General features: G+C 43.1%; 1 protein-coding gene across 1 annotated transcript in view; it reads right to left on the bottom strand.

Moving 5' to 3' along the window:
- The window catches only part of AQP9 (aquaporin 9), a 44,266-nt gene that overhangs the window by 9,416 nt on the left and 16,795 nt on the right, over positions 1-18,055 (bottom strand). Inside the window, exons 2-4 of the mRNA XM_058541687.1 lie at positions 8,956-9,082; positions 4,493-4,630; positions 3,006-3,124 (exon numbers count right to left, since the gene is read on the bottom strand). Of these exons, the coding sequence (XP_058397670.1) occupies positions 3,006-3,124; positions 4,493-4,630; positions 8,956-9,082 (384 nt within the window). The remainder of the gene's footprint in view (positions 1-3,005; positions 3,125-4,492; positions 4,631-8,955; positions 9,083-18,055) is intronic.

Genomic DNA, 18,055 nt, shown 5'->3' with positions numbered 1-18,055 from the left:
TCTTCACTTGCTCCTCACATTCTCAGAACAGCCTGAGAGTATAGGGAGGTGACTGTGGGTCCAAATCACAAGGAACAAAGTCATAGTCCTTTTCTCCAAGGTTTGAGAGAGAAAGTCACATTCTTTCTCTCTTACCTCCAACGGAAAGGACTTGAGTTCACGTGAGAAATCACTAAGGGTCCTTCAACAGCCCTTGACTCCAATCCTATCTTCTTCATTATAATATAAATTGGGCCTGAATCTAATGGAAAATAGGATCCCTGAGAAACCTGTAACTCTTACCCAACCCCAAAGTCCATTCTGAGGCACCCCCTGGGGCCCTTATTGACTCAGAAAATATGCAGCTAATTGCTCTAATCAATGTGTGCATGTAAGGGTTGACAGTTACCACCCTCCCTGTCCTTCCTGACCTGCCTAGGAGAACAGACTCCCGGCACTTTGAAGCTAGACTGTATCACCTGGTCAATCTCTCTCTCTCTCTCTCTCTCTCTCTCTCTCTCTCTCAGTAGAGACCGATGCCCAGGTAAGGAACCCCACCATCTTGCCTTCAGTGATGTCTTTCCCCCTCCTCCTAACCTTCCCTCCTCACATCTTTTTTTTGCGTTGCTGTCCCAAGTTTATGAAACAACTACCCTCCTGCCCCATTCCTTCAAAGGGCACCAGTTTTTCCAAGTTTCCCACTGGCTAATCTAGTCTCCAAGTTGGAAAAACACCTTAAAGGTGACGTATCCCACACTGTCTTCTATCTGGTGTTAGAATCTCCTCGAGAATCCCCCCATTCCCACTTTCTACCCCTAGAGGTTACCCAGACAAGCCTCCAAACCTCTAGTGACTGTTGTCCTGGGGAAACAGGGTCTATATTTAGCCCAGCCCCAATTGCTAGAAAAGTCTTTCTTTTATTGAATATAAATTTATCTCACCATAATTTCATTTATTTATGGACTCATCATTTAATAAATATTTATTGAGTATTTATTATGTACCAAGCATTGTACTTCCACCAAATCTCCATGGGGGGCACATACACCAAGTTTTTGCACTTGACAGCCCTTCAAATCTTTGAAAGCTACTATCGTATCCCATCCCATCCATCCCCCCAACTCCCTTACACACACACCTTCTCCTGAGCAAACATCCCCATTCTCCACTCATTGCTGGGTGACATCATTACCTTTTTGGTTCCTCTCCTTTGGTTGCATGCTCCCTAGAAGTGTGACATTTGGAAATGAGTTTAATACTCCCAGGATAGAGTAGAGGAAGACCCTCAACTACTTCATTTGAATACTGTGCTCTATTTTTGCAGATTATGATAACATTCCTTTTTCTAGCAGCTACATCTCTCTGTATCTTTTCCACTGAAACTTTTTCTATCATCCCATCTTTGTTCCAAATTACTAATGTGGCCCTTAGAGTTCACTTTCTTGTCTAATTATATTCAGTTTTGCATTGTTCCTCTTGTTCTTATATGATCATTTTGTTCTTCAACTAGATTCTAAATCCTGGGCAGATTCTATTTACAATGCATTTTCTTCATATTATTCATTTTATCCTTACAAGTAATCTGATAAGTCCTAATATTATCCCCATTTCACAAATGAAAAACCTGAGACGCTAAAAGTCCAGTAATTTACTGAAGTTACACAGGGAGTTGTGGGCAGGACTCTTATTTTAATTCAGGCACTCAGACTCTAAATCTTGGATCTTTACAACTCACATTTACTTCTCCCTCAAGCTCCAGACACAGGGCTGAGCACATAAAGAGTGCTCTATGAAAACTTGTTGCCTGTTTGGTTTATTGATCAAAAATCTGAAGACATAGTTTCTTCATCCATCTGTTAAATGGAGATAAGCAGAGTTGGCAAACTGGAAGATCCATTTTATACACATGCCCACTCTAACCTGCCCCACTGTATAAGTCCTAATCACAAGAGAAGATCTTAGAGTTGCTAGAGAAGATGACTGTCCTTCCTCCCTCCCTCCCTCCCTCCCTTCCTGCCTTCCTTCTTTTGCCTTAACCAAGCAGCCTTCCTGGGATACAGTAAGGGAGGAAGAGTCTGTTGGGTTGACAATGTTGATCCTTCCACAAACTGACCAGAATCATTGTGCTATTGGCTACACTACAAATGCTTAGATACAGTTTGTTTAAACGTCAGTAAAGCAGAGACGCTTCTGTCTACCTTGAGAGTTTGGATAAACCTGTGCACATGGGGAGACACAGAGAACCCATGATACTCCAGCCTCAATGATCACACTCCACAGTCCTTGAACTGAGATCAAAACGTCTTTTCTGGTGGCCTCCACATTTAGGTAATGTGCACAAAAGACACAATAATAGTGAAGCAAACCTCATTTGCCCCTACAGCAGTTGAAATATCCACTCTTTTCTAGACCTCAACTGATGTAAAACAAGTATTAAAAAAGAGACAACAGGCCCAAAATGGGGTCACTTGTGCTAAGCCCAAGACTTCATACCTAACCTAAATGTAGTTTTAGCCTTTCCCAGGAATGTGAACCTCACCAGTCAGTCTGGAATTATCTGGTCAGCACTAGTGAGGTAATCTGCCTGATAGACCCCTGTCGCCCTCAAAGGAAGGTGACCTTGCCTATGACAATTCACTCTTCACTAGTAACTTCCTTGTTCCACCTCCTTCTGCCTATAAAGCCTTCCATTTTGTACAGCTCTTTGGACCTCTTTTATATTTGCTAGCTAGGATTCTGCCCAATTCATGAATCGTTGAATAAAGCCAATAAGATCTTTAAAATTTACTCACTTGAATTTTTTTTTTAACACAAGTGTATGTATTAAAGAGGAAGCAGAAAACTTTCTTAATGGTGTCAATTTCAGCAAAGGCAATATTTGTCAAGAAAGCTTGGGTTATGCCTAGCGACCTCTGACTTTGGAAACACAGCCTTTCCTTTCTGAAAGGCCTGCAATGCCCCTTTGCATTCCCCTCTTAGATTATGTCTTTTCACCAAAGTTAGATCTGTGTTGAATGTACACTTACTTGATCTGCAAATGCATTCGCCAGAGACAAATATGGAGCTGGATATGTTGCAAAAATGTGTGCTGTTGCATTTTCTCCCACGATGAGCAGTTTTCCACCAGCAAAGGACATAAGTCCATCTATGGAAGACAGAGCTCTGGCATGTTAGTGTACTCTGGGAAGGAATGAGGGACTCGTGTGCCAGGTCTTGCGCTAAAGAACCACAGTCAAATACTCAGGTTCAGTGTGGCAGATCCATATCATTTGCCTCTCTTCGCTTCATAGTATGGTAGTTTTAGAAATGCCCAGAGAAATCCCAGGATGGTGGGTCAAAGGTAGAAAGCCCTGGCTGCCCTTGATGGTTCACTCTAAACTTGAGCCAAATCCTTAGCCAGTGAGTCCTGGGAACCAATCTTCTTTGGGGGGTATTCTTGGAATTTTTGAGATTGACTGAAAGCCAAAGTGGAGCTTGGACTTACTTTAGGCAGAATTCCCAGAGGGTTCTCAGTAACCCCTAACACCAGTCCAGAATTTGAGCATGTCATGGTACAGTGCAGATGACCTTAGGGCAAGGAAGACAGCAGTCCCCCACACAGCCAGTGCTGACCCCAAGTCTCTCTTGCCACAGCAGCTGGCTTTCTGAGTCTCTGGTCTGGTCTTGAATTCCCCTGTAGTCTTCTTAGGCTCTAATTCTCAGAAAGACACTGTGGGAAGAGGCCTCTTTCCGTAATGTATTTCTTTAAGGCTTGGTTCATAAATTCTAGCTCCTAAGGCCTTCAGTTTGAGAAGTCATTGTGTATTGAGACTTACCTTGGGTTAGCCAGAAGGAACTACCTTAACAGTTGATTTCATGGAACGCCAATATTTTCAGTTTGAAGGGCCTTGGAAGTCATCTAGTTCAATTCCCTCATTTTCCAGAGGAGGAAACCAATAAAGTCAGATGACTTATTTAAATCACACAGCTACTTATTTAGTTCACACAGAACCAAAGTCTGGGTCTTTGATTGTCGGGACAGTGTTTTGCCCCCAGGACTGTTGCAGAACAGAAGCCCTGGCTGTTGGGCAGAAGGGGGAAGAGGTTCCCCACATAGCCCGTTTCTCTGCTGGGCCTCTTCCTTCGAAGACTATGTTCCACATTCCTTCTCTAAATACTTACTCGTCATAGCCTTTGCCACCAGTCAAAGCCTCCTCTCTCAGCCAAATAAGAGAAAGCCACTGGCCTATTGCTTATTTTGTATATGTTCACACTGTAGTGCTGGTTTGGCCTAAAGATAGACTTCCTTTAAGTTCTGCTACCCATTTAAGTTGTGACCATTTTCATTAAGAGGTTTCATGAACTTACCCTAAGGATAATGTTGGCCCTATTATTTAGAAACTAGAACTCTTAGAACTGTCTATGAATTGTAGAATTCTTTTCTTGCCTTATCTCACCTCTTCCTACCAAGTAATTCTGACTTTCAAATTATGCCCAGCTCTCCCTAACCTCCGGACTCAGGGGCCCTACTCACCATAGTAAATGCCAAAGAGAGTTGCTGCCCCTGCAAAAGCTCCCAAGAACTGGGCTCCCACATAAAAAGGAAATTTGTACCATTTCATCCTTCCAAAGAGACACATTGCAAAAGTCACAGCCGGGTTTATGTGGCCACCTGCAAGGAAGAAAAGATGATTAGTAATGTCAGAGGGCAGGCCAGGGAGAATTATTATGAAGGAAACCTTACGTAGATACCTCAGCAGAACTCAGTCTTCTAGGTAGAGAACTGTACGTGAGGAGACAGAGGCTTGTATGTGGGTGTGTTTGAGTGGGCAGGAAGGGAGGGCTAATAATCTTCATGGCATCATTAGACATTGTTTAGGAAGTTTAGTCTTCTGAAAAGGGAGTCAGACATAGAAAGAAACTTGTACTCAAGTGGTTCATTTTCTTACTCTCTTTCTTTCTTTATCTATCTGTCTGTCTGTCTGTCTATCTATCTATCTATCTATCTCTCTATCTATCTCTCTAATCTATCTATCTATCATCTATCTACTGGGTTTTATCGATCTATAAAGCAATAACCCCAAAGAGATTGATGTAAATTGTTAATTTCAATATATTTTTTTAAAAGTCACTAGCAGTTCCTTAGTCCATGTCCAGAGGACATAAAAACAATCTTAGGACTGAAAAGAGACGCCTCTTTAAGGGGGAATGATCCTTGGTAGGTGGGCTGTGCCTCTCACTGGGGTAAGCAGCTCAGTTTATTTTGAGGTGATCACAGTGTCTGAGTGGATTCTCCACAATTCCTCTGCATAAACAGTGTATTTTTCTCACATCCAGAAATGTAGCAACACTTCCATCACCACAACCTCATCTATGGCTAGAGAAATCAGCCTCTTTGATTCTTATGTAGCCACAAGATCAGATAGAGGGTTTGCTCTGTGGTAGGTCACTAACATCCCCAGCTGGCTTGGCTAGTAACAACAATATGGATTGAACACTTGGCAGACGCTATCACTGGGGTATTACATGCACTTAATCCTTGTAAGAACCCAGCGAGATGAGTTCTACTCCAGTTAACTGGTGAGGAAACTGAGGCACAGAAGAAAGCTATGCTTTTCTTGAGTCTCTAAGCCATAGTGGGCTTGCAGCTGCGAGGTTCTGGCTGCTGGCAAAACCACAAGAATCCTTTCTTCCCCTGCTCCTGCCACTCAGGGGCTTATATGAGCGAGAAAATTCCAATATATCAAAGTATAAATGACTTCCTGAAGCCTTACACACAGGTCAACTGTTTTGTTTTACTTTTGAATCCAAGAGAGCCACAATTCTGGTGACTAGCAGGAGTGTGGCTTACAAGGAAAGCTGGAAACAGGGGTTAGGAGAAGGGAGCATACACGGTGGTGGAAAGTTCCTGAAGTCAACCCTGTTCCTATGCACCCAAAGGATGGTTGGAGAGCAGCCACAACCTAGCCAGTCCAGAGGGACTCATTGTGAAAGGACAAGGGGACATAAGAAATCACCTCCTCAGAGATACCTCCCCTCATGCAAGTTCACCAATCGAAGAGTTATTTGTTTAGCAAGCTCCTGTTCCGAAATAAAACTTCCTGTAGATAGGTTTATGCTTTTGAGCCCCTCATAAGCACCCTGAGGCAGGAACTATTAATCACCTTGGACTTCACCTGTTGCAAGGCCCTTCATAGGTGTTCAAGATTTGAAAGTTGAAGAAATAAGTAGTCAGAGGCCTTTATTCAGAGAGCTCAGACTACAAAGATCTACAGAGAGAGAAAGTTGTTTGGGCGACACAGAGGGTGTGTCTGTGAGGGTGCTTTGCAAAGCAATGAGGAAAATTTCTCCTTGCAGAGATGAATGGTTGCCCTGGCTTAGTGGAAGGAAAAAGCAGAGCAGTGTAGTGGAAAGAACATGAGTGCTGGAGTCAGAGGGGTGCACTTGGCCCTTGTCTCAGCCCAGCCAAGGTTGTTGTGAAGATCAGCTTATTTACATAAAGAGCCCGGGGGTGCAACCAGAGTCAAGGAGGCCTGAGATGAAAGCCTTATGTGAGCAGGGTGAACATTTTCAAGGTTCTCTTCTGGACAAGTCCCCTCCTCCCCACTACCTACAGACGATTCTGTGATAGAGATAACCTTAGTATTTTATTTGTCATTAAGCAAAGCTATTTTGCTTTTCCAGGGAATTTGTATTACTTATGAAATGCTACATCAAAAGCAACCACCATAGTCTAGGTATGAGTATGCAGTGTAAACACTTCGTGGGGGACGCCACACAATTAGGGCACTGTGGGTTCTGATTGGCGGGTTGGATTGCCAGCCCACTGGCGTGTTCGCAAGGGAGCCAGGTGCAGTAACTTCCCTGCAGTCAGGGCATGTTTTATAGCTCAAAACCACAAGTCAGCTGACCTCACCAGTCTGTGACCACAAAATGGGATCCCATTTATGTTTATGCCCGATATACGTTAGTTGTTTCTGGAATCCTCAAAGAGGGCCTCACATGTGCCCACAAACCAGTATCCTAGCTGCAGCCACCATGAGAAAGTCACCTCCCACCCACAGTCTTTCTCTCCTATTCCTGTGGCTGCTGAAGCCAATACTGACGTTGGTGTGGATGTCATTGGTGGGCCATTGTGTTGTCTTGGCCTGTTCTCAAAGCCACCAGTCCTCAGGGAACCTGAACAGCACTAGATTCCAAACAGAGATGGGGAGATAAACTCTCTTTCCAACCCAATGCTAACTTTTATCAACCAAGCTCAGACACCGTTCTACTTGTGTTTTGGGGTCTCACCCTCTTGTAAACAATCTGGTCAGCTCCTGACCCTTACCCAGAAACAAGCTCTAGTGAAAACAGTCCTGTCAGTTCTGTCCCTCACCCCTCTGAGCACAGGGGCTTAACCCCAGTCCAGGGCCAGATGGGAAGGCTCCACCTCCTCCCTCTAGCTATGTTGGTAGGATCTGGGAACGATTTATCTTAAGCAAATATTTGACAATGTTCAATTTAGGGTGTTATGCAAGCGAAATACTCCAAAACCACATCTCCAGCTAAAATAATAGCTGAGAATATGCCCACATTTATAGTGCATGGTTTGTGGAAATCACACTTCTGTAAATGTAGTGGGAGCATGTAGTGGGTGGCAGCGGAGCATCCCGCATGCTTGCTCTAAGCCAGGACTGTGTTCTGCGTCTGGTGTCAGGTCCGCACTGTAATTAGGCCTTGGTACAGTCCAGCAGTCCCCTGGTTATTCTGATGCCCTAGGAAGGGAGTACGGTGCTGGGGTCACAGCAAAGGCTTGACAAGAGTGTGAACAGATACACTGCTCTTGCCAAACAAATCACATACTATACAGTCATCTGTAACCCGGACTGCCCCAGGATCTGAGTCCGACTGTGATATGGAAAAGGTGCCAGCCAGCAAATGACTGTTCCAGGTGCCCAGCCCAAAGAGGCTCCCAGGGAGTCTGAGCAATCATTCTTCAGGGCTCCGATGACAGCATTTGTCACCAGGCCAGCCAGCTTAACTGCAGGGTCCTCCGGCAGGACTCTTCTGCCCAAAGGCCCTGCCTGGAATGCCCTTCTCATAATAGACCATTCGAAATATTGTGTAATATTGGGGACATGAGCTTTGCAGTCACATAGATCTGGGTCAAATCTTTGCTCTGCCTCTTTGGTAAAGAGGGACTTTTTGTCCCGATGACAGCTGTGGGACTTCCAGCAATTTATTTAATCCCACGTAGCTCCAGTTTTCTCTGTAAAATGGAGACAATAATACCCGCCTCTGAGTGCTGCTGTAGAGGAGAGACGAGATGAAGTATGTGCAGCACCAGCAGTGTCCAGCATCACCAAGAGTCTTGCCTTAGACTTTCAAGCACCCAGACCAGGTTGCTGAAAGATTCCGAGTGCCTTTGGGAACTGGATCATTTCCACATCAACTTCTTCCTAAGTTTCCAGACTGCATTAAATATCATCATTTCATTTTGCTTCTCAGAACCTTGAGAATGGCTTCTCATCAACCCACCTCAGGGCAGAAATAGACCAAGACCTTTCGGATCAGACCTGCACTTCCGTGAAAGGACTAGCCATTTTGCAATGACCTAGACTCTCTCTGATGGCTGCGGATCGAGGTCCAGGGACTCACCTCTGTTGCAGTGATCTTCACTGGGCTATTCACAGAGTATCTGGGAAACAGTTTCCCAACATGGGGTAGAACAAGTAAAAGATCATTTTGACAGATGAAGAATATGATGCAGTGGTCAGATTTAGGAATCAGCCAGTTCTGAGTTCTAACCCCCATCTCTGTCTCTTGCTAAATGTTGCCTTTGCCCAAGTCACTAACTATTTGCTGGCCATTTTAATATATCATCTATAAAAACAGAAGCAAATACATATTCCTGCAGGAGTGATATCTGAATAAACTAAAGACTGGAGAGCAGCCAGCACTATTCTAGCACACTGCAATGAGTTAATAGTCCCCATTATTATTTCTATTGCTTACCAGAGACACCTCCGGTCACATAAATGGCCATTACAACTGCTGATGCAAATCCAACATTGACAGTGACAATTCCTCCAAAATGTCCTCGACTGAGGATAGCTTGGGCAACAGAGCCACATCCAAGGACCTAGAATGAGAAGAAACTCAACAAGTAAGTGGCACTGGCCACTGTTAAAGATAATGGATAGTCACAATAACAAGAAATATTTTTTAAGCAAAGTCCGTGGATTGGGCTCTCTCAGGCTTCATACCAATCAAATTATAATGATCCACCTGCATACAGATAGCAAAATGGCGGTCCCGAAACTGCATCTGGCTTACGGGTGAGTTTTGCTGGGCCTGCACAGTGTTAAAATTTTGCCTACATTTATAATTTCGGTCTTGTCACATAATGATCCAGGTTTCTGGCTTTTATTTTAAATTAAACTTTTTATTTTGAGATAATTGTAGATTCACATGAGGTTGTGAGAAGTGACGCAGAAAGATCCCATGTACCTTTTACCCGTTGGTTCCTTTTCATCAGTCAGAACATCTAGCAACCCACAGGAAAATAACTTCCTGGAGCAAAGTAGCAGGTGGCTGCTCCCCTTTAAACAGAGCATGTGCTCTCCCAAATGGCTCACTTTGCTTCGCTTCACTCATTTAGGTCTCCCTTCTGGCCCCTGTGGCATTTGGGTTTGAGATCCCTGCTCTAGAGGCTCCAGTATACACTAGATGAGACTCACAAACAATCACACACACATCCTACAAGTGGAAGGGCCATTTGTACCATATGCAGGGCCATTAGAAAGAGTGTGATGTGCAAGAAAACAAAGGAAACTGTGTGGGGGTAGAATTGGCAATCAAGCCCTCCTCATCCCCATGTCTTTTCTCCCTGGTGAGACTGTAGTTTCCTGGAGAGCAGAGGCTGCCAAATTTACTGCTTCTTGCATTTCCTATGGCACCAAGCACAATGCACAGCTGCACAGCTGTACAATGAAGGTGAAGTATGAGAGTGAGCCTTCGACAATATTCAGCTGGTGTAGGATGTTTTGGAGAATAGAATCAGTGTTCAGAAAGGTTTGGAATAAATATATTATGTTCTGTCCACTCAACAGAATACTATGCAGTCATAAAATAGAATGAGGAAGGTCTGTGTGTACCAAAGTAGAAAGATCCCCAAGGTATATTATTAAATTTAAAAAAGATGCAGAGCAGTGTTACAGTACACTGCCAATTGTATTAAAAATACATTATATATATTTCTTTTTATATGCATGGGCTATCTCCATGAATGCACAAGCAGTCGAAAGTGGAGTTGGACCCTGTAGGAGGAAACTTGATGGCCAGTACAGGTACTGAAAGAAAACTTTTCAGTGTGCGTGTGTGTGTGTGTGTGTGTGTGTGTGTGTATTTTTTTTTTTTAACCAAGTATCTTAGTTCATTTGGGCTGCTATAACAAAATACCACAGACTGGGTAGCCTATAAACAACAGAGATTTATTTCTCACAGTTCTGGAGGCTGGAAGTCCAAGTTCAGGGTGCCAGCCTGGTCAGGTGAGGGCCCTCTTCCGGGTTGCAGATTGCTCTCTGTGTCCCTACATGGTGGAAGGGGTGAGCTAGCTCTCTGGGATGTCTTTTATGAGGGCACTGATCTCATTCATGAGGGTTCTGCCCTCACGACCTAATCACCTCCCACGGGGCCTACTTCCTAATACCATCACCGTGAGCATTAGGTTTTTAACAAATGAATTTTGGGGGAGACACAAACATTCAGACGATAGCATCATGTATTTCCTAATTGTTAAAAAATGGGTCCCATATATTCACTGAACAACCAATTGAAAACATTTAATTACGATCCATTAAAGAGCCATCTGGTGAAGGAAGGTTATTGGGAAAGACGGAACTGTTGCAGACAAGTTTGGTAGGAAAATAACAAGGCAACAAATGACCATCAGCCATGGTCATGCTGTGGTTTACAGACCTCGTGCGGTCCTGGAGGAGTAAGTTCTGGACTGTAAAATTGTTAGGTCATTACTCTTTGTGTGTCCAACTGGCCGAACTTTTTCTAGAATACAGAGTCCTGTTTGGGTTTCATTGCAACAGACCAACCAACTCGAGGGAGAGCTCAGCACCAAGTAATGAATATTATTTAAGGGTGTATGAGGAAAGATTTCAGAAAGAAGTATATTTAAGAAAAAAGAAATTAAGAATGTGAACGCTTCTTTTCAGGAAGGAAGTCACCAGCTATTGTGTCTCTTCACAAAGGGATGAAAGGGAAGTCTGAAACTGAAATACGAGCGCTTGCACATAAACAATTTCCTGGTAGTGATGAATTAATTCTAAAGAGCTCTCCCAGGGCGCATTTGTGAGGTCTTCCAGAGACATATAATTTACAAACAAGGGATATTTAATATATATAGAATGATTTTGGTTTACTCCTTCCTGAAGACAGAGAAATTACCTAGATGATCTTTTAAGATCCCCTCCAGTCCCCAGTTCTAAGCTATATTGACTTGTCTTAGTTCTAACTGCTAGACAGCAGGGAGAAGTAGGCAGGCTTGACATCTCGAGGGAAGCACTCCACATCACACGCACACGGCTCTCTTGACTCTAATCACAGCCTTGGCTCCAGACCCTACACTGAGCACTAAATAAAGCTGCAGCAGGAACATGTTCCCTTCTCCCTTTTCAAAAAAATCCCCTGGGTCCATTGCATAGCCTACCAACTTCACCTAGACTTGACATTTTTTTTTCTAGAATCCCTACCCATTATAATAACTGTCAGAATTAAAACCACATTGGTATCTTTCTTTCTTTTTTTAATTTAGAGCCAAATAAATGCCCTGGGCACAAGCTAACCGGCATCTTGATAGCATCTTCTGAAAAAAAGAAAAAAATATTACTGAGATGACCTGATTTAGACAACCAGGAGGTTAGAAGAAATGCATCCAGACACAAGCCAGTCCTGAGCTATTACTGCTTTCTGAATAAGCATCTTCTCTCTTTTATGGTTTGATGTGCATGATGCACTTGTGCTAGTCCAGAGGGGTCACAAAAACTTTAAATGGCCTGAGTGGACCCAGGGAGGCCTCTGTCCTGTAAAATTTCACTATGATTAATACTCTCCTCTTCCACCCTAGATGCTGAATTTGCTTTTTTGTTCTTTTCTCGGGAAGGTAATCGATGCTGTGCACTGCAGGAAAGGAAGGACTTCCTTCCTTTGTGAGGACTTCCGTTACCCTCAGCAGAAATCGCTACTCAGAAGATTTCAGCCCAGATTTACATCATTGCTTCTTAATTTTTAAGTACATTTATTATAGCCTGAAAAGCAATGAGGAAGACAGGTAAACTGCCTACTAGTATCTTCCCTCGCCTGACTCCTTCCACCCACATTCACAGCACCAGGGAAGCAGATCTTAGATATTCGAAAGTATCATGGTCTGATTGCTAGGAAATTGGTCCTCCACTCTAGTTTCCTTCTTCTGTGTTCCCAGTGTAAGTTTTTTCCTTAAAAGATGAGAGAACTGTTCTTTATGGTATTACTGATAAAATTTCCAATATGATTCCGTGCTCTAACCTTTAAGAACCACTAACTGTTCCTCTTCTTAGACACAGAAAGAGCCTAATATCATATGCATCCTGTCTCAATTTTCCTGGTGTCCCGTTCTAGAAAGCTTTTTGGGACTCATCACCCTTTCATATTCTTCTCACCAAATCTACCCTCTCTTCTCTGAAATTCAACTGTACTGTCTATAGTATACAATTAGTACTTAGTTGTTTTCCAAGATCCTGATCTTAATTTTCTTACCTAGAAAACAATCTCTAAAATTCCTTCCCATACTAACAGCCAATAATATGCTGATCTATTCTGTTTTATTCTGTTCCCTTGGGTGTTGTGTTTCTCACATCCACCACCCTCTCCTCCTCTGCAGGCCGTCTACAGACCTTCAAGGTCTCTTCCACCTTCTTGTCAGGATCCAGCACCTGCTCAATCTAGGCTGCTTTCTCCAGCAGTTAGTAAAATCACAAAACCGTGTAGGGGAGGGAGGGTACTACAAAGCCATGGACCTAGTCTTCGCTGTGCCCCCAAAGCTCTTCATTCTTCTCTCATTCATATTCTCCCAACAGTGTCACCAAGCCTTCTCTTCTCTCATCAGCTGAAGGCACCCAACCCCTTTCTGCAAATAATGCCACCTTCTCCTTGTCTTGGCACCTATAAGTGGGCTTGAAGATAAATGGCAATTCAGAATATCACATAAGCATTGTGTTCCAGTTACTCAGTGCTACGTAACTACCCCCAAAGTTAGTAGCTTAAAATGATAACATTTATTTTGCTTGTGAATATGCAATTTGGGCAAGGTTTGGCAGGGTATCTTATCTCTGCTCCATTTGGTGTCAAATGTGATGGTTCAAAAAGTTGGAGGATTGCAATTATCTGAAGGCTCACACATTCACATGTATAGTGGTTGATGCTGGCTGTCAGCCAATGCCTTAGCTGGGGAGTTAGCCAACACAAATGGCCTTTCGGTGGGGCTTAGCTTCTTCACAACATGGTTGCTGAGTTCCAAGGGTGAGTACCATATAGGCTCCAGAACCATCATTCTTAAACCCTGCAGCACACTACCTCTCAGCATAGCACTATGTTGGTTCTAAACTCAATAGCACACAAACTACAACATCCTAAATAGGTGTTAACCTGGCCCACGTTGATTACCTTTAGGGATAGGGAGCTCATTACCACATCAGGCAGCTTGTTCTATACATTTTTGGTGTTCTAGTGATTGGGAAAGCCTTCCTTATAGGAAGTTGGAGTCTTCTTTCCTGTAACTTTTGCCGTTAGCTCCTGGCCCACTCTTGGGACCATGGAGAAGCTTCTTTCACATACCAAGCATTCCAATGAGTGGAGGGAGCATAATGTCCTCCCTGAGTTCTTTTCTCCTAGATATCTGTCCCCTCATCTTTGATCCCCGGGGCTTCTCAGATTCTCATCGAGTCTCACCTGGATAAGCTCTAGGTTGTCAGCATCCCTCTTAAAACACAGACCCCAGAAATGGACACAATCCTCCCATACTTATGCATCATATTATGACGTGGTAATTAATCACTTACCTTCTGCTCGTTGCTTCTATTGCCATCTAGTGGGGCACTTAGCCACAGGATGTAATTGAACTGTTCCTGTATCTATGCCTACTTTCCCCAATTTTATAAGAAGATACTCAAGATCAAGTATTAAACTCCTTTGTCTCTGTAATAGCATGTAGTATATTGAAGGCAATTAAATAACCAGATCCCAGGTGTTATTTCCAGGTATGACAGTTGGTGTCTGTGTAAATGAACATGTTACTTTTCAGTCTCAGCTTGTTCATCTATTGAAGGGAATAATAATACCTGCCAGTCTGTTGAGTAAAGGTTCAGATGGGGGAACATTAATGAAGGCACTATTTCAACAACAAAGAGCAATAATAACTGCAGCTATTATTGCTTTTAGTATAAACTCGAAAGGAAAACCCCAATTCAGAGTGAATAAGTTAAGACAAACGGATTCATGATCTTAACCACTAACTCACTGTCTGGCAATAAAAACAGGAGAGAAAACACATCTATGACAGATTTTTGAAATAGTTACTGTTTCATTCCTAGTCATGTGATCAAAATCCACAGGGAGTGGGAAGCTGCAAGACCCACAAGTTGTTTTGTCTTTCTCCAAAGACGAGTCATTTCATAGTTGGTGAGGTTTATTGCTTTTGGTAGGAAAGCAACACTAGAAAAGAGGAGAGAGTACATACTGTTGTTGTTATCAGGTTCCATGCATGGCAGAAGCAGGAGAAAGAATTTCAATGGAAAAGAAAAAGACACTTGAAAGGCAGAATTCCTACAAAAGATTGATTGCTGAGTGAGGTACCCCCATATCCTTCCCAATCACCCAGGCCAAACATTCTGGAATCATTTGGTATTCCTTCCCCTTCTCTCCCTTGGCCACCCATAGCCAATCACACCCAAATCTTGCTTAGCCTTCTTCTGCAGCCTCCAACCAGTATCCCATCTCCAGTGTCTCCCCCTCCAGTGTCTCCCATGCCAGGTGAAGCACAACTTATACACTGCCCCTCCATTGCTCAGGAAGTGCCAGCACAAACTCCTCAATCTGGTACGGAGGGCTCTCCAGTGCCTTGCCTCATGATCTCCTGCCACTTTTGCCCAGTATTCTTCAGCATAAATCTTCTGCGTCAGCCAGGCTGGCATCCTAATCACTTTGAGTCTTCTGAGCTCATTACACTCATTCCCACCTCTACACACCAGCTCACGCTATATCCTTTCCCTGCACCTTCTCCAACCAAACCCAATCTATTCTTAACGCTGAGCTAAAATCCTACCTTTCCCGTAGGGCTTTCTCTGATGACTTAAGCCCTCAGAGGCCTCCTCTGCTTCTTCTATCATGTCTTTACCATGTCATTTCATTATATTCCACCTTGCCTTGTGCCACCCCACCAAGACCATAATGTCCACCAGAGCAACTCATGCTTCTTTATATTCCATGCTCAAACAATAGATGATGGAAGATATTAAAATATCTAAACACAAGTAGGAAACAAATCCTGTGTAAATGCATTTTCAAGAGAAAGAGATCGTTTGGGAGTAGGATGTGAAAAGCAGGAGGTGTAATTTCTAAGAAGTATCAGCTGGGACTGCTGGGAAGTTCCCAGTTGAGCCATGACCCTTATGATGGGCTAATTACTGGACACAATAATAACAATACAAACTCAATAATAAAACCTAATGTGATGAAGTGATTATTGTGAACTGAAATGCTGAGGATGGGGAGAAAGAATAACAAACCCACAGATTTTATTTCATTTGACCCCTCTCAAATCTCTTGCACATCCTTTAAAGTGTAAACCAAGATATTCCTAGCACAGTACGTGGTACATAACAGACACTCAGTAAATATTTGTTCAGTGAATATGTAAAAACTGAGCCCTTTCAGAAAAGCAGTAGTTAATGAAGGTTAGGAATTCCTTAGTACAATGTTTGCAAATGCATGCAATCTACAGCCAAGGATCACCAGGGAACGTTGCAATTATTGCAAGGGGTCTGTAATTTTTTGTGCACATCAATTTTGTCCAGAGAAGAGAAAAATAACATGTCTTGTATCTACCTTTTTTGGTTCAGTATTTTCAGAATTAATGGACACTAAAAGAACAGTCTCTATCCTATGGAGTTCTCGAAACTTTCTGAAGTTGAGAGGAGCTCCCTGGGAAACGCTGTCATGGACTTTGGAATAAAGACTGTGTGAGATGTGTACTGTCTTTACTCATCTGTTGCAGGTAGTGAGAATAAAGGAATACAAATACCAGCTCCTGTCTATTTGGTGTGAGCTTTGCGCCAGGTTCCACGCTAAGTGTCTTACCTGTATTGCCTCATCATTATCCCATTATTAACTTATGATCACTCTGGGAGGGAAGTATTATTATCTCCATTTCATGATGAGGAAATGAGGCTGAGAAAGCCCATGCAATTTGCCTAATGTTACATAATAAAAACAAAGGAGACAGAACCAGGATTTGATTTCAGATCTGTCTTGTCAGAGGCCTGTGCTCTTAACTATTGCACACTGGGTGGAGCAAGAGGTCATTGGAAGCAACCAATGCCCCCAAGAATTCATGGAAATTCTCAGGGAGAACACCGGGGTTCCACAGGATGTGGGACGGGGCACCCGTTTTCCTATCTGCATGTTGAAAGTAAAGGGATGTCTCAGAATGTTGAAGGACTTGGAGACCCCAGGCAGCAGCCATCTGTTACAAATCTACCCATACAATGGCCTCGCTGTAAACCACGTACATCAGTCCGAGGAGAAAGGACTGAGGATGAAGCTCATTTGGGAGCCTCCTTGCATGCCCTGGTCTTTGTGCCAGGACAAGTGGCTTTTCTGGTGACAACAAATGTAGTCACTCTGGTTCAGAAAAATACCCAATACTTGTGCTTTTTCACCAAAGCTTCCCACGACCTAGAGAAAAATCCTTTTCAGCCCCATTTCCCTTCCTTTCTCGGAGATCAACAAGATACATAGGTGATTAAGTACAGCTTTTTCAATTTATGCAAAACCTATTTTATTGGTTTCTATTTGCTTTATTTCTAGCTCTCCTTACATTGACAACTTCCACCAGATGACCAAGGGCTCACCAGGGGAAAACCAGACCTGAAGGCAGAATTAAACCCTTTCCTCTCCTGTTCTGTCTTGCTATCTCCTTTCCTCATGGTGTCTCCCAATCTTGTGGTCATCAGCAGAAGGCACACTCATTCCCCTAACACTGATCAAACCTGCCTAACACTGGGCATGAGTGCGCTGAGACAATGGTTGGGCAGGCCTTTTCCACACTGATGAACCACACCCATGAGCCACACAGATTTCTTGTGTCACTGGCCAGCATTTGGGGGACTTATTAGCATTCATAGCTATTCTCATCACCAAGACCCTGGAAGTCAAACAATTCCCTCACCCCTGCCTGTGTCCTTAGTACCTTTGGTTGAATCAGAGTCAAAGAAGAAACCCCAGTGGCCATTCTAAAATCCCCCAATACCTCCAAAGCTCACTGGCTAGTATTTATTGTTGTTCTTTTAAAAACTTTCATAGGAAGACTAATATCCTCTTTTAATCCAGGAGTGCCAGTTTGGGGCACGTTTGCTGTGCATCACGTGGGCAGCAACAATGCGACCCAAGACCATGAGTCATGTTGACTGTTTTTCTTGTACGTTGCTGCAGGTCGGCTTGGAAATAGGTAAGGAACGTATTTTAAACAAAAAATATCCTCCAGTAAACAACCTGTCATTCAATGATGCAAATGTTCATAAGACATAATTCAACATTAAAAGAGGATATCTTGGCAATACTTGTATTTTAAACAAACTGATTTGTATATACGTGTGTGTGTGTGTGTGTCAGATATGTATCACACAGACACACACACACAAATATATATACATGCTATAAATACCCTCATTTAGTCTTCATAATAACCTGAGGGGGAGGAAAAGTCTGCTGTTTTATCTAAAGTTACCTTGGGATAAAGAAATTAAGTAACTTACCTGAGGACATACAGCTGGTGAAAAGCTCTTTTTGA

Source organism: Diceros bicornis, chromosome 5 (assembly GCF_020826845.1).
Source record: "Diceros bicornis minor isolate mBicDic1 chromosome 5, mDicBic1.mat.cur, whole genome shotgun sequence".
Classification (NCBI taxonomy): Eukaryota; Metazoa; Chordata; class Mammalia; order Perissodactyla; family Rhinocerotidae; genus Diceros; species Diceros bicornis.
Note: the sequence above shows the minus strand (reverse complement) of the source record. Positions and strands in the feature narration are given on the sequence as shown.